This window comes from Melospiza georgiana, chromosome 9, assembly GCF_028018845.1.
Source record: "Melospiza georgiana isolate bMelGeo1 chromosome 9, bMelGeo1.pri, whole genome shotgun sequence".
In the NCBI taxonomy this organism is placed as follows: Eukaryota; Metazoa; Chordata; class Aves; order Passeriformes; family Passerellidae; genus Melospiza; species Melospiza georgiana.
In genome coordinates, this window is record NC_080438.1 from 29,370,258 (window position 1) to 29,385,544 (window position 15,287).

A 15,287-nucleotide genomic window follows, 5' to 3' on the forward strand; every position below is an offset into this window, starting at 1 on the left:
GTGTTGTTTTGCTGAGAGAGCATTCACCCATTCAGGGAACCAGCACAAACCTCCCTGGCCACAGCAAGATGAGCCCATGGTGGGAAAACTCTCTGGTTTGGTTCTGCAGCAAAGCCTCCCTGGTGTCAGCAGTGCCTTGCTTGCTGGGAAGGGGCTCTCTGGATCCTGGGTCTGCAGAGGTGTCCAGAAGGTTATTTCTGATTTCCAGAAGGTTACTTCTGATTTGCAGTGGAGCAAACCCCCTGATTAAAACCAATTTACAAGTCTGTGCTGGTTCCAGGGTGGTAGGGGTTTGCTGGCAAGAACAAAGGGCATCAGTAACTTCAGTTTTCCACATCCAACACTCAAAGCCCCTTTTTTCCCTTCATATTTTGGAATCCCTTTGGATTCCTCTTGGAACTTGCTGGGCTTTGGTTTGTTCCTGGAAATCTCCTGAGGGGATGCTGCTGGAAGCCCAGGGAATCCTCCCTGAGCACCAGGTGCAGCAGGTTTGGGCACAGACAGCTCGGGCACCTTGGCACAGGAGGTGAGCACAGGGAGCCTGCTGGGCTTGGCTGCCAGGACCTGACACTCAGGAGGAAACGTCTTGTGTGCACTGCAGATAAATCGTAAAATTATAAAACTGTAAAAGGGCAGGATCATCGAGCAGCAGAACAGGAGAGAATTGTTGCTGATCTTTGTTTACTCCAGTCCAGCCCCTGCGTGGCTCTTCCTGCTGAACTCTAATTTCACTTCTCTAATTCCAGCCTTTTACAGATATTACAGGCATTGCCTCATATGTTTGCACATACCTTAAAAAACATGTGCCCTTGGAAAGCAGTGTATAGTCATATAAAAATAAAGAGCTTAAAAAGCATTCCTGTTTTCAAATTAACACTGAGGTGCTGAATTCATGGTGGTCTTTGTGATTTGAATTTTGCCCTTTTTTTATTCCTCCCATGCGCTGAATAAGATGCATGTCCTGAGGGAAAAATAGTCCATGATTGTGTATTTGGAGGCCCAGTGCATGCAAGGAGCATTTCTGAACTTTATGAGCCCTTAGCAAGGGGGAGAAAGGCTATAATTGCAATCTTAAAAAAACAAATGAGGAAACAAAAAATATATAAAACAATTAAAACCCCATATGGGGTTTTTTTTTTTGTAAATCTTTCTGCCAGTATATAATAATTTATTATTTTATTGGATTAAGAATAATTTTTTTAATGAGTGAAGGCATGATAGAAATGGTACAGGAGAAAAAGCAAAGGCTAATACAGGATAAAATATTAAGTGAAGTGGATATCTTTGCATCAGTTTACAGTGTATTTTGTGCTTGACACTCTCTGTATCCACCACTACAGTGTTCCTTGCCTTCAGTAATAATCTTGGTTACTCTTCTGTTGCTGTCTCCTGTTCCCTGTTAAGGTGGAGAAAATGTCACTTCTGAGTTGTCACATGGAGTCGACAGAGCAGAAACGCTGCAGTCCCACACCCCACATCAGCTGCTAATTCTTCAATATTTGGGGCTTGCATTTGAGCTTCATGTTTTGAATTGCATTTCTGACGTTGCAGTGGTTCCTTCTGCCATCATTTCTGCTGCTCTGGAGCCCTTGGGTGACGTGCAGAGTGGTTATTTTCTGTGACATTAGCACGTCCCAGGCTGGATGGAGGCTGGTGGAAGGCTGCCAGTGTTGTTGTTCTATTTGCAGCTTGGCCTGGCTGTGCCTGTGTGTGTAAGGAGAGGACGGGCAGCGTATCAGTCACCTTTCAGATCTTAACATTTCTTAGTGGATTAGGCAGGTGATGGAGTATCTTCCTTTTTGCACAATCTGAACCTTGGCAGTGTTGGCAGGCAGCGCTTTTTGAACGGCTTCAGTCCTGTAGCACCAGAGGATGCTTGAGCGCTCCTTACACACCCAAACAAACACCACCTTTCAAGGCCTTCACCTGGGGGTGTTTGATGTTATTTCCCCCCCAGGACCCCTTGGATCCAGCGGGAACAGCCATAGTGATCAGCTCCCTGGTGCCGGGTGGCGTGGCCGAGCGCGGCGGGCAGATTTTGCCGGGCGACCGCTTGGTGTTCGTCAATGAGAAACACCTGGATGGAGCCACCCTGGCAGAGGCCGTGGAAGTGCTGAAATCTGTGCCCCCAGGGACTATTTCCCTTGGGATCTGCAAGCCTTTGGTGGTAAGAACTGGTTTTAATTATTTTTTTTTTCATGTTTCATCCCGTGGGGTTTGTGGGGAGAATTCGGCGTAGCGCGCGTGTGCGTTTGGGAAACAGCTGAGCTGCTGTGCCTTGAGAGGGCCAAAAGTCCTGGCAAATGGACAGCTCAGTGTCCAAAACCAGCATCCTCAAGTTCCTCCTTCAAGAACATCCACGTGGAGGTGGGAGATGTGCCTGGGCAGACCCATGTGCACAGGTTCCAGCACTTCAGCAACCCAGTTAAACGTGTGCTGGAGCCCATTTCTCTCTCAGACACTACTGAGGGCTTGCTTGAGCTCCATTGGCATCAAAGAAAGCTGCTCTGTTTGAAGTCAAGACTGTAAATTCAGGCAGAATTTCCCTTTTCTGGAATCAAGGCTTTGGAACAGTAGTTTACTGGGGAATGCTGCAGTATTGTTCATCAAGGGCACCCAGGCAAAATTAATTAAAGCCCCAGTTAACAGAAAGTGCTTGTAATTCAAAGTGGTAGAGGAGTTGTGAAATAGGAGTGTAGGGAAGCTGTTAAATATATTATTTCCTTTCCTAAAAATTGGTATTTCATTGTTCATGTCCTTGTATTTGTCTTGCCTTCCTACACATCTCTTTAGGTCTTAGTGCATCTGAACCAATATGTTCAAAGAATAAAAGCTGTTGACTTCTCCATTTTTTAATTTCTATTTTTATAATTCTTTTCCAGTGGTTGGTTCTCCTTCTCCCTGTTAATTTACTGAAAGATGTGGGATTTATTTTTTTTTTTGTCATTTTCCTGACTCATTGCTTGGATTACCTTTTTCAGGGAGACAGCAAAGAGGAGGAGAGAATGCACGGTGTGGAAACCAGCAGCATCAAAAGCAGCCCTGGGTCTCCAGAACCAATAGATAACACAAATTTCTCAGTAATACTTGAAGCACCACAGGTATTTGGTTACTTTTTTTGGTTCAACTCCAGTTTATACAGACAGGAAATGATGTTTTAAAGTAAAAAAATGCAGTATGTTTTTCAGATAAGGCTGAAAGTATTGGATTCCCTCTAAGAGCAAACTGTGCCAACTGCATTGGGAGCACTTAGCAATGCAGCTCCCAGACTGCCTTATCAAATTTATTATGTCATTAAAATACCTTGGGTTACCTTGGATATGAAATAGGAATGCTGTGTTGTTATTATAATCAGAAGTGGTGGGCTCAGAAAGTAAAGTATGGAAGCAGAATGCTTTTAATTATCATGAAGCAAAACAAAAAAATTAGTTTAGAGTATAAGGCACTCTTGAAATACTTTCTTGTTCATAGCCTTCTAATGTTCTCTGGAGTGATTTCTTTACTCTTGCCTCAACTTTCCTCATCCTTACTATCTGAGAAATAATTCTGTTTATTGTGGGAGGATGTGGCATTAAAGATAGTGAGAAACTCAGATACCAGGGTAATAGGCAATAATATTGCAGTTCTCACTAGTGCAGAGCTGGAGAGATGTGGCTATCTTGTAACTTTCATCTGTTCTCAAGTGCTTTGCAAAATTCATGCTGATAAATGTATTCTTTTTACACCAGAAAATACAACACATAAAGGATCATGCAGGACTGCAACACAGGAAGAAAAATAAACTCCAGATTTTCTTGTATCTGAACATGTGTACCTGTCTCTGGATGCAAAACTGTTTTTAATGCTGAAATGGTAGATTAGAAGCACCAAAAGGAGAAGTATCAGAGGGTAGATGTGGGTACACTGTGAAGAAATTAGCCTGGATGATGATAAATGGTATTTACTGATTTTCACAATGTAAAATGGCATTTGTTGTTTTCTGAGGGCATGAGAAGGGTTGCAGAGAATTTATCCTCTGCCAGCTCAGATTGGTTTTCTACTTCCTAAATAAAACCAATGTCATTAAGTATTTTTAAAGAAAATATTTTACTTTAAAGTCCTGAAACTGGCACAATCAATTTGGACAAAACACCCGCAGGGGAATTTACTTGCATTTTGTTTTACCCTATGTGTGACAGCTTTGGTAGTAGCCAAAATTATTTTTTATTATCTTACCTGCTCGCACAGGTAGCCAGGAGTGGTGTGTTCTGCTGGCTCCCGCTCTGAGGCACTGGCAGCCAGAGTTTCAGCCCCAAAATGACGGAATTTGAGGATTTTGTTTGCTCCAGTGTCGTGTTTGCAGCATTCCCTGTGGTGTTGGTGGTGCCTGGTGCTGCAGTGCAGCAGTCAGGGAGGATGCAGAGCAAACTGCTGGGTCAGGGACACAAACCCTGTGTGGTTCTGGGCAGACACAGCTGATTTATGTGCCCTGGACCTGGGGAAGTGTTGGGAGAACGGCGCTGCAGGAGCCGAGGGGATTGGAGTGAGCATGGAGAGAATCAGGATCTCTTCAGCCTGGGGGTTTTGTGAGCAAGAGGTACACAGATCAGATGGATTAAAGGGACATTTAATGCTAATTAAATTAATAAAACGGGCTGATTTCTGGGTTGCTGGTGTTCTGCTCTGGTGCCAGCTATTGGCTGCATTGTTTCCTTGTGCTCCTGCCTCTCTCCTGTTTTCTCTCCTGCCTCTCACTTGAGCTGTACAAGCGTCTTGGCAGTGTCTGGGGCTTTCCTTCTGTATTTGTACAAATGTAACCAAACAGGATCCTGACACCAAAGGTCAGGAGTTCTGCAGAGCCGTGGGGAGCCTGGGAAGGGGCAGGAAGCAGAAACAAAAACATTTGGAGGAAGGAGCCCTGGCTCTGTCCATTGCTTTTGGAGTCTGGGGGCTCAGGGTGTTGAAGTTGGGGTTGGGGGTTCTGTGGGCCACAGGGATTTGGTGGCCTGAAGGAAAAGAGGGGAAAGCTCTCAGTGTGTGGCAAAATTCTGGGATAAGTGCAGGGCATGAAATCCCAGCTGCCTGTGCAGCCTCACTGAGAGCCAATGAACAGCACCCAATTCCATCTGGGACAAACAGGAGTTGTGGGAAGTTGGGGGAGCACATGACAAATCCCAGAGAAAGAACTGCTGAGTGAGATCTTTCAGAGTGGGTTTTTAGTCCTTTTCCCTCGGTTTTGTTGGTTTTTTTGGTTGGTTGCTCTGTGTTGGTTTGAGCACTGGAAGGTAATGAACAGTCATTTATATCCTATTTTTGGGGGAGTATGTGGGTCTTCCATTTCCCCTCTGCCCCAGGTTAAAAGTTGGATGAGATATCCAAGGTAGGGGCAAGCAAGTATGGCTTTTATTTGGGGTTTTCTGGGGGGGTGTTTAAGTTGCTGACACTGTTGCATAATCAAACTCTTGGGCTGTTTATTTTGCTGATAGCATTTCAAGAAACGTTCATGCATTCATAAAGCAACAGCAGATATGTCTAGAGCACAGAGATACTTTAACTAGATTTATATGTACTCCTTCCTATGGCTGTTTCAGTGTTAATTAATAATTTCATTCCCTAACTTCAGCCCAGATTGGTTTTTCCAAATGGCTGCAGCAGCATCTAAGCTGTGCAACCTAAATTTCTTTATCTTGAAAAAAATAATTGCACTGTCTACTTTTGGTGGTAAAATCATAAGTCAGAGAGTCCGTTTTCTCTTAGAAAATGCAAAAGGTGGAAGATTTTAAAAAATCAGGATGTAGTTTTAACAGAAAATGAAGCATAGCTTTAAAAGGGTGGGAACATGGTGTAAAATCTGTATTCCTTTAATGACCTTTGCAGGGTTTCAGGGACGAGGTGCCTTTCAACGAAGAGCTGGTTGACGAGCCCCATGTGGACTTGGGAAGGTCGTTTCAGCTTCCTCAGAGGGATGAGGAGTACGGGCAGGAGTCCTGGGAGATGTGCGAGTTCCTGACAGTGGGAGCGCAGGGCGCGGAGCAGGAGCGCGAGATGCTGGTGGATGAGGAGTACGAGGAGGATCCCGACTTCCTGAAGGGGGATGAGGCATCAGGTGCAGAGGAGGCAGCCTCAGACAGGAGCCCGGACGCTGAACCATGGGCAGAGCAACTGCAGGATGAGGAAACTCAAGATTTGAGATCTGGTGTTAGCCTGAGTGCCAAAGAGTCCCTGGAATATCCATTCGGGAAAGATCAAGTGGTAAGGAATGCTGTGCTGAGCACAGGTCCCTCAGGGCAGACTCCAAAACTGAACCCTCAGGACTCTCTCTAGGGTGTTAATTACTAGAATGTAATTTATTAAATTTAGTTTGATTACTATACTTCAATAAATTAAACTTATAAATTAGAATTATTGACTTGTGTACCTCTAGCAGACACCAGTCTATCCTTCTGTACATTTTGGAGATATTTTAGGTAACTTATTCTCTGTATATTTACCTACTGGAGTGAAATATGTGCTTGATATATCTACAGGCATCCTAAATTTGTCTTTTTACCCAAAAACCTGTGGGTTTGGGGTTTATTTTTTGGAAGCTGTGCTGATATGGGGCATGTCAGTAACAGCAGAATGTCACATCATGGGTTTGAGAGTCCAGAGCCTTCAGTGAAGGGAACTCCCTCTTTTCCTTATTCTTTTAAACCCAAATCAGTTCCTTCAGCCAGATTGTGTATTTGAGTACAAAATAATCTGCTGGAAGGAATTGTGACAAGGATAGTGGTGGATTAAGGAGTGGGAGGAGACAGGTTCAGGTAGACTGCAAAACTCTTATTTTCACATCTTTCTCGAGTACTGAGAATTATATTTTCCTTCTGATTCTTTGTTCATCCCCTCACCAAACAAAAAGCTGATATTATCAGCCTCCCATGCACCAGCTTCTGAGGCGTGTGTGCTTTTACATGAAAAAAAATGGAGTGGAAAAGCATTTGACATCACAGCCACAGAGAAATTCAGGTTTTGTTTGGCTTGTCCCCTTAAGCAGTACGTGTATAAGCAGATAAAAAGAAGTTTCTACTGACAGTTTTATACCAGAGTGCACAATATTAAATTTATTTGTTTGTTCCTTATAAAAAAACAAATGAGCAAGAGTAAAGAAATTTTTGTCTGAATTACAGGTGAGGAGAAAGATACAGTTGCTGTATATTTCAATTGCATATAACATTCCTCATGCCTCTTCTTAATGCAGTGCATAAATGAGCAGTTAGTATTTAAATGAGCAGTTAGTATTTCATAGTTACCTGAATAAATATGAATGTAGCTGAGGAAATGTGTGTGTTTGCTGTAAAAATGAATGTTCCTGTCAAACACCCCTGTGTAAGTTAATACCATTGCTTTCTAACTTTAATTACTTCTTTTCTCCTCTCTGAAGTGTGAAGAGAATGCTGCTTTAAGGTCACACATTTCTGGAACCACATCTCCCAGCAGCTACCAAAAAGACATATTTGATACTGAAACTACCCAGGCAGAAGGGAAAACTGAGATGAATTCAGGTTTGTAAGAAGGTTTCTCTTTATCTCATCATTTCCTATTTACAAATTTCAGGTTTTTTTACCAAAACAAAAATACTTTCAAATGAGAAAATATTCAAATCAAGAGTTCTGCAGGCTCAAGACAGTCTGGCATGAAATGGGTTTCAGCTTTATAATCTTGCTTCCTCCTCCAAATCTGACCAGTGATAAATGAATACAGAAATAAAGTGACATGCTCCGGAGGTGATTTAGCACAACCAGAAATCTACAGGTGATCTCTGTGGTAGAAAATTGCCCCAAATCCTAGGTTTTGGATCTGGGCTCAGATTTCTCCTTGTCACAGATGGACGGTTGAGATTTGGTGGATTCATCAGAGAAATAAATTTATCAGCCTGCCTGGAGTGGCACTCCCTGCTGGGGAGGAAGGAGCTCCAAGCCCTGTCCAGACTGGCCTTGAACACGTTGGGAACCTGGTGGGATAAAGGGTTTCATTCCAAGGGTGAAATAATTGGTGGGTGCCTGGACAGAGGAAGGAAAAGTTCACATCTTCCCCCTTTTCTCACATCTTCCCCCCTTTTCTCACATCTCTCCCCTCTTTTCCTTCAGGGCCAAAGCTTCAGAGTGACTCCAAAGGACCTGAGCTTGCTGCTGATTCAGAAGCAGCTGGAAAGGAAGCCCTGAAAGAGGAGAATTATGTCCTTCCCAAGAGCCAGGAATCTGGGAGAGTAACCACCTTGGCTCAGCCTAGAGCAGCATCAGGCAGGTATGGAGGAAGATCTCAGGTTTTGAAAGAGTTCATTTAATAATCCTAACTGTCCTCTTGCTTTACTCAGCTGAATGATGATTCAGGGCTGTGTGGAATGCTCAGACAGACATAGAGCTCTGTAACTTTATGTTCTTCCCAAGAGCCAGGAATCTGGGAGAGTAACCACCTTAGTTCAGCCTAGAACAGCATCAGGCAGGTATGGAGGAAGATTTCAGGTTTTTAAAGACATTAATTTTATAATCTTAACAGTCCTCTTTACTCAGCTGAATCATGATTAAAGGCTGTGTGGAATGCTCAGGCAGACACAGAGCTCTGTAGCTTTCACAGAAGATGGAGTTTGGCTTAAAACCCGAAAACTTCCCATGTTTCCTCCCTTGAATATTGGGACAGAAATGTGCAGCCCTGCAGTGAGGGCAGTGTGGAGGAGCCTTTACTCGTGGCTCCTTCAGGAGCTCTCCTCCTGGTTTTCCCTTCCCTTTGTTCTTCCTTTTGGGAGGAGCAGAATTCAGGCTCTCAGGCCTCTGCAGGAAACTTGAGTGGTGCTGAGGAGCCTTGAGCTGGCATTGCTGTGGATATTTGCTTTATCTGTCCCAATCTGCCCCCACCAGTTTGGGGTCAGTGGGTGGTGGAGCTTTTGGGGCCTTTGATTCCAATCCTCAGTACTCCCCTAATTTCATCTGAAATCCTCTCTCAGAGGAAAAGCAGCTCCACAATAAGGCGGAGAGGATTATTCTGTAGGGTTTAATGGAACACACTCAGGATCTGTTCTCCCACTTGGATCATGATCTGCTTACTGCTTTTGGCATGTTTATATCCCTCTCCAAGCATCACAGCATATTTATCAGAAAGTAAATGTTAATTGCTTAAATAGTCATTTCCAGTGAGTAAATGCAGTGCAGATTTGTGTATCACAGAGCAGCTTATAAATTTGGTCTGCCCATCATGTTTATTTCTGGAGCATTCCTTAAGTACATTTAAACCTAAATACAAAAATTCCTGTCTGGTCTGTTGACTCTGTACATTTGCTTTAAACTGGGCAGTGTGAGAAGGTGTTGCTGTCTCTCTGCCAGATACAAAATATGTGAGGAATTGTGACCTGGCATGGGTGATGCCTCTTTTATTTTTTATTTTCTATTCCTTTGCCCCAAATTAGTGAATTACCCGAGAGAGAAGAAGGAGAAGGAGAAGAAACTCCAAACTTCAGCCACTGGGGACCACCACGAATGTATGTTCATATTTTTCCTTCCCATTTACTTAATGTCTTTTTTTTCTCTGAGCCACATTAGTTCTTCTTGGGTGTTTTTTTTTCCTCTCCTCCTCTGCCAATAACTTTAGGGTACCTGTGTACCTTGGGCTTTCCTGAAGACAGGGTATTTTTAACAGATGTTCAGCAGAATTCTGCCTTCTATTTATACAGCTGACTTGGGAGAGCTTGGCTGGTTTAGGCTGTGGATGACCTGCAAGTTCTTGCTCATTTAATAACTATTAGGTGTGAACAATGCACACAGTGCTGGACTGTCTCCCTTTCCAGGGGTTCCCTGCTAAACCCCCATGGCAGGATTCCAAATTGCCAACCCAACCTTTTTTTAGCCACATCCTTGTTGTATTGTGAACGTTTTTAGGTGAATTGTTTTTATGGTCCCAAGTAAAATATGATCAGAAAGTTCCTGCTTGAGCTGATGAATATGCACTGAAGTCAGTGTTCAGAAAGTTGTATGAAATACTTCATTATTTGTCTGATGTGCCACTTGCAGGGCTTCCCATTCCCAGACACTTTGCTCAGGCTGAAAAGGGATGAGTATTTACTTGAAGATCTGATTTTCTCTGAAGCAAAAGCCTCTGCCCAGTGGGCAGGGATTGGCAGCAGAATTTTGCTCTTTTTGTGGGGTGAGATCTGCTCAGGGTGAAAACTCAACTCTGTTGAGAGCAATCTCAGCTTCTGACTTTATCCCTTTACTCTGTTAAATCTTCTTGAAAGACCAGGAGCTTACATTTATTCAAGGCTTTGCATTTGTCGTTAAAAAAAATCCCAAACTGTTTGAAGCTCTTGAAACTACCACACATTTTTTTTTCAGTGTTGAGATCTTCAGAGACCCTGAGGTGTCTCTTGGAATCAGCATTGTTGGTGGACAAACTGTCATAAAGCGCCTGAAGAATGGAGAAGAACTTAAAGGGATCTTTATCAAACAAGTTCTGGAAGACAGCCCAGCAGGAAGAACAAGGGCTTTAAAAACTGGAGATAAAATACTTGAGGTAAATGGAGATAAACCTTCCTTTTTAGTCTGAGAAATAAAAACTGTCTCAAACGGCTTTGGGTGGAGAGAGGAACAAAATACTGCCACCACTTCATGAGGTATTGGCAACACTTTGTTTTGAAAACCAAAGGAAAGCTCTGGTGGTGTTTCTTTTTTTTAAGGTCTGACTGTGGAGCTCTTTTAACTTTCTCCTCTGTATTTAAGAAAAGATGTGTCCTGGTGTCTGAGGGGGAAGTGAAAAAAATGGGAGTGTCCTCCTCCTGTACAAATGGGGAATAAGTTACAGCATATCTCTGAGCATAAATTTAATATATACAAGGACACAGAGTGTTCATACTGAATTATGGGCTGTTATTTTGTGTGTGTGGATTTAGAGTGGTTAACTGATAACCACTGTTTGGGATAAATCCCTGGTTCTGGCAGGTGCTGTGGGGGAAAATGTCATTCCTGCCTCTCACTTCTGGTTGGTTTTTTTTACTCTTTTTTCTCCAAATTAATACTTCAGAATCTGGGGTGCCAAGCTGATAGTGCTGTTCAGATTTAGTTTACAAACAGGTACAGCCTGAAAGAGTTAGAGCTAATGTTATGTACACTCTGATAATCTCATTTCTTATGTTTTTATCTAGAAGGATTGGTTTGGGCAACATATGGCCATCTTTTAATTATGAATACCAAGCAATACACTTTTCTTTAAACCATCATCAAATCATACTTTACAAATAATTACTCTTGACTGTTTCTGATGCCTTCCTCAGATACACTAATCTGCTGCAAGTGTGTGTGATGCCTTGTAATGACTCTGTAGCTAATAAAAATAAACTCTGTTTGTCAGGTTTCTGGGGTAGACCTACAGAATGCCACCCACAAGGAAGCAGTAGATGCCATCAAGAATGCAGCAAATCCTGTGGTGTTTGTAGTCCAGAGCTTGGCTAATGTACCAAAAGTAAGTTTATTTCTATTTTTATTCCAAAACTTAGTAAATGCATAGCATGCATCTTACTTTAAACTTGGCTAAACTCCTTTCAGCCATTGCTGTCAATTTTTGTGTCCAAGGATGGATCCTTTCAGTTATAGACCAATTGATTGATTGATTACTTCTCTGGCCTAATTGAAAACCTCATTTGTGTAATTTACATGGAGTAGATGTAAATCTGTTGACTAGGTGTTTATTCAACTCTCATACCTGTGTGGCAAGAGTCTGGCCCTGTGCATTTTAATTTGCCCATATTTTATAATCTAGAAATAAATTCTGTTGTCCAGAGGAGCAAAGCTGGAATTAAAATGAGTCAGATTCACACCAGCATCTCCTTGTGAAGTGTGTCACCAGAGGGACCTGAAACAGTTCCCTAGGAGCAATTTCCAAGAGATTTGAGACATCTCCTCATCTTTGAGGCAAGAAGCTTTTCAAAGCCTTAGCAAGAGCAGGCATACAATTCTACCTGCCTAAAGTCCACACAGAAACTCCAAACTTTTGATGTAAGAATGTAATTCAGTAAGTCCAGTGAAAGAATGTAATTTATAGACTGCACTGCAGTGCTCTTCTGCACTGGGCAAAGTGCAGAGTGCACTGGGGAACTTTGCTGTTGTCAGGAGCTGATTTTGGATGTTTGTTTTGCAGATATAATCCTCTCTCTAATGTGGGTAATGTACATTGGTTTTCAGGTGGTTTCTCCTGCCCAGCCTAAGGGAATCAAAGTCAGCAAAGATCAGGATGCAGACAAAGAAAATAAGAGTGATAAGGTATTTATTCCATTCAGTGCTGTACCCAGGTTTTACTAAATCAAATGGTATAATAGCATGTGTTCTAACTCTATGATAAGCTTCCTCCCAAGTCTGAAATTAAATTTGAAGTGTTTTGTTGAAATATCTTTGATTCTGCGACTTTTTGCCAAATTCCTGCCAAATAGTCTGACATTCATTCTGTGGGTGTCTGCTGGGTGCTGAAACCCTGTACTTAGCACAGCTCCTCACTGTCAGCTCTCTGAAGTACCTGGTTTGCTCTGTGTGGAGGCAAATTGATTCCCTTTGTTCAGCAGAAACAGAGCAATGGCAACACGTACACAAATGATATCCTCAGTGTGAGGCTGCCTGCAAGCCAGTGAAATCACCTCATGGGATGATGACATCCACAGAGTCTCCTGCATTTCCCAGCTGTGTAAAATGAGGAAATGACTGAGGGGTCTGGGGCTGCTCAGATAATTGTGAGGCAGTTACTGCGCAGTGAGTTCTAAACTATTTCACAGCAGCTTTAAAAGACAAAAAACCCTGTTTGGTAGAAAACAGGGAGTTTGTGTTAGTAAGGGAATAAGGGAAAAATTTAATTTTTCGTTTTCAGCTGTGTCACTCCCACGGCCTTGGTGTTTTCCTGGGGGATTTGCCCTGACTGAGGAGTGTAGTTCAGGTACTTTGAGGGTGTGAGAGCAGCAGGAGCAGAGACAGAATTAATGCAGTCAATAAGTTTTGCCTGGTGCGGTTTAACTACAAATAGGATGAAGTTTCCATTTGATCCTGCCCAGCACTCTGGTGTTTGTTGGGTACTTGAGAGGACCCTTTTACCTCCAAAAGTTTTTGTAAAGGCTCCTTTCAGATCCTGTCAGGGACAGCAGCGGCGAGGCTCACTTATCAGAAAAGGTGTTGGAAGACATGCTTTCATGCCAGAGGATAATACTTCCAATGAAGCACTTACAATCCCCTTTTCTTGTGTCTTTTTTATCTGTATTTCTAATCTCCAAAGCTCTCATCCTCTGGCAACGTGCTGCCTTTAATCTGCAGCACTCCGGTGCGCCGCGTTCTGCGGCGTTCCGAGGTTAAAGAGGGAGCCTCGTCTTTTGCAGGCCTTTTTCATCTATTGCTGCTGTAAACTGGTGGGTGGAATATAGAGGAGCTCCAGTGCATGAATATGTAGCTCCTTTTGGGCTTTGAACGTGGGCTCACAAAGCAGTGGCAGTGCACTTCTGTGGGGCCGTCTCGGAGTTGGGAAGAGTTGCTATTAGTGGATTATTAGTCCACATCCCTGTGGGGAATCACTGATATTTCTAGTCCAGTCTTCAGACAGTCACAAAAGAGTTTGGCTTGAAAGCAGCCACATCCTGCTGGAAAACCTGCCTTTTCCTGTATCTTTTCAAATGCTGGAGGTTTTTCTCTGATCTGTTGGCGTTTATCCTCCTCTATTGATCTGTTTGTTTCAAAATGAGCACTTCAATTTATAAAAAACCACTTAAAACAATAGTGGACAAGCCAGATGTTGACATTATTTTGCTGGTTGGTTGTGTGAACTGTGCTTTTGCCCCTGTGTTGGTACAAAAGCATGGTGCAGTGGAGGAGCCAGGCACAATTTTCTCATCTGGATTTTCAGTGGGACAGGAGGGAAAAGAGATATTTGTCCCTCTGAGCCCTGGAAAACTGCTGGGTAAGCCTGGGTGCCTCGTGTAATTTCACACAGACTTTCTAACAAACGTTTAAGGTCTTAAAAAGCCAAAGGGTCAACATTTAGACTGTAAGTTATTACTAAATTACAGCCATAATAAAGTGACTCATTTGTCATGGGCAGCTGAGAGTGAGGCTCCAGATTTTCCATCTTTACCTGCTCAGGAAAGCAGAACCCAAATCCTCCCTTGCTTCCTGGATCATCTGGATTTTGCACAGTTCTGTCTGTGCTGGCTTCAAGAAAAAAGTAGGAGGCACCATTGGGTGTGTTACATCCTTTTGGAAGACAGCTGTTGTGCTTCCAAGTGCTCTCACTACACGCTTTTGCTACTGGTGAATTGAATTAATTCCATTTATTATTGTGTTCTGTGTTCAGTGCAGTGCTTTCCTGTTAATTTTTTAAATGGATGAGATGACAGATATTTTTTACCTCTCCAAATTTTCCACATATTGCAGCTCACTACTTGCACCGTTCTATACAAATTCAGCTTGAAGAATTTAAAAATCAATACACAGGTTCAGCTTTCATTGCTGAAAAAATGAAATATTACCCTGGGCTTGATGTGTTTGGGTGTTGTGTCATATTTCCCAGCCACAGAAGGAATTAATTACAGGAATTCTGGGTGCTCTAATGGCATCTGCTCCCTGGTGTTCCCTCTCTAAAGTGCATCCTGCTCTTAGCAGTGGGCTTGCAGGGGATGCAGCTGAGCATCCTTCAGTGGAGTCCTGGTGCACACCAGGGCAGGACTCGGTTCCCTGGAGCTGTGAAACAATTGCTGAGCTGAGCCAGAGCCTCTCCAGCCTCAGAGCCTGCTCTGTATTCCTGCCATGCGCCGCTATATGCATCATTACAGGAGCTGCCTGTATTTATGTGAGGTAATAGAATTTTATTGGGAGATATAATTCAAAACCTTTATTAAATTTACGCCAAAACACGGACGCACTGCGATGTTTAAATATTCATGTGTGGACTAAGAGGATTGAGTTCTTATTTTACGTATTTTTTAAAAATTGATGTTTATCAGCACCAGACAGTTTTGTTATGGAGGCTTATAAGAAGCAGGGTATAACTCAATGTTTGTTTTTAACCCTTGATTAATGTTCACACTTTGATGCTTATGACAATACACAAGTATTTTATCAACAAGTAAATGTGCATGCACAATTGTGTTTTAGTTTTGTTTTTCTTGCTGTTCAGTGTCACTTCTTGCTCTGCTTTCTTGCACAAAAAGCCTTTGCTGCAGAATTTAGCATTGTAATTAAGTGCTGTGTCTGTGCACATGCAGTGCAACAGACAGTGGGATTTTTTTTACATTCTCAGAGGTTGCAAAACATGTAACT

General features: G+C 42.7%; 1 protein-coding gene across 1 annotated transcript in view; it reads left to right on the forward strand.

Moving 5' to 3' along the window:
* Nucleotides 1–15,287, forward strand: part of PATJ (PATJ crumbs cell polarity complex component) — a 133,253-nt gene that overhangs the window by 39,030 nt on the left and 78,936 nt on the right. Inside the window, exons 16-24 of the mRNA XM_058029911.1 lie at nt 1,958–2,167; nt 2,982–3,101; nt 5,857–6,231; nt 7,400–7,520; nt 8,106–8,262; nt 9,419–9,490; nt 10,341–10,518; nt 11,353–11,463; nt 12,183–12,260. Of these exons, the coding sequence (XP_057885894.1) occupies nt 1,958–2,167; nt 2,982–3,101; nt 5,857–6,231; nt 7,400–7,520; nt 8,106–8,262; nt 9,419–9,490; nt 10,341–10,518; nt 11,353–11,463; nt 12,183–12,260 (1,422 nt within the window). The remainder of the gene's footprint in view (nt 1–1,957; nt 2,168–2,981; nt 3,102–5,856; nt 6,232–7,399; nt 7,521–8,105; nt 8,263–9,418; nt 9,491–10,340; nt 10,519–11,352; nt 11,464–12,182; nt 12,261–15,287) is intronic.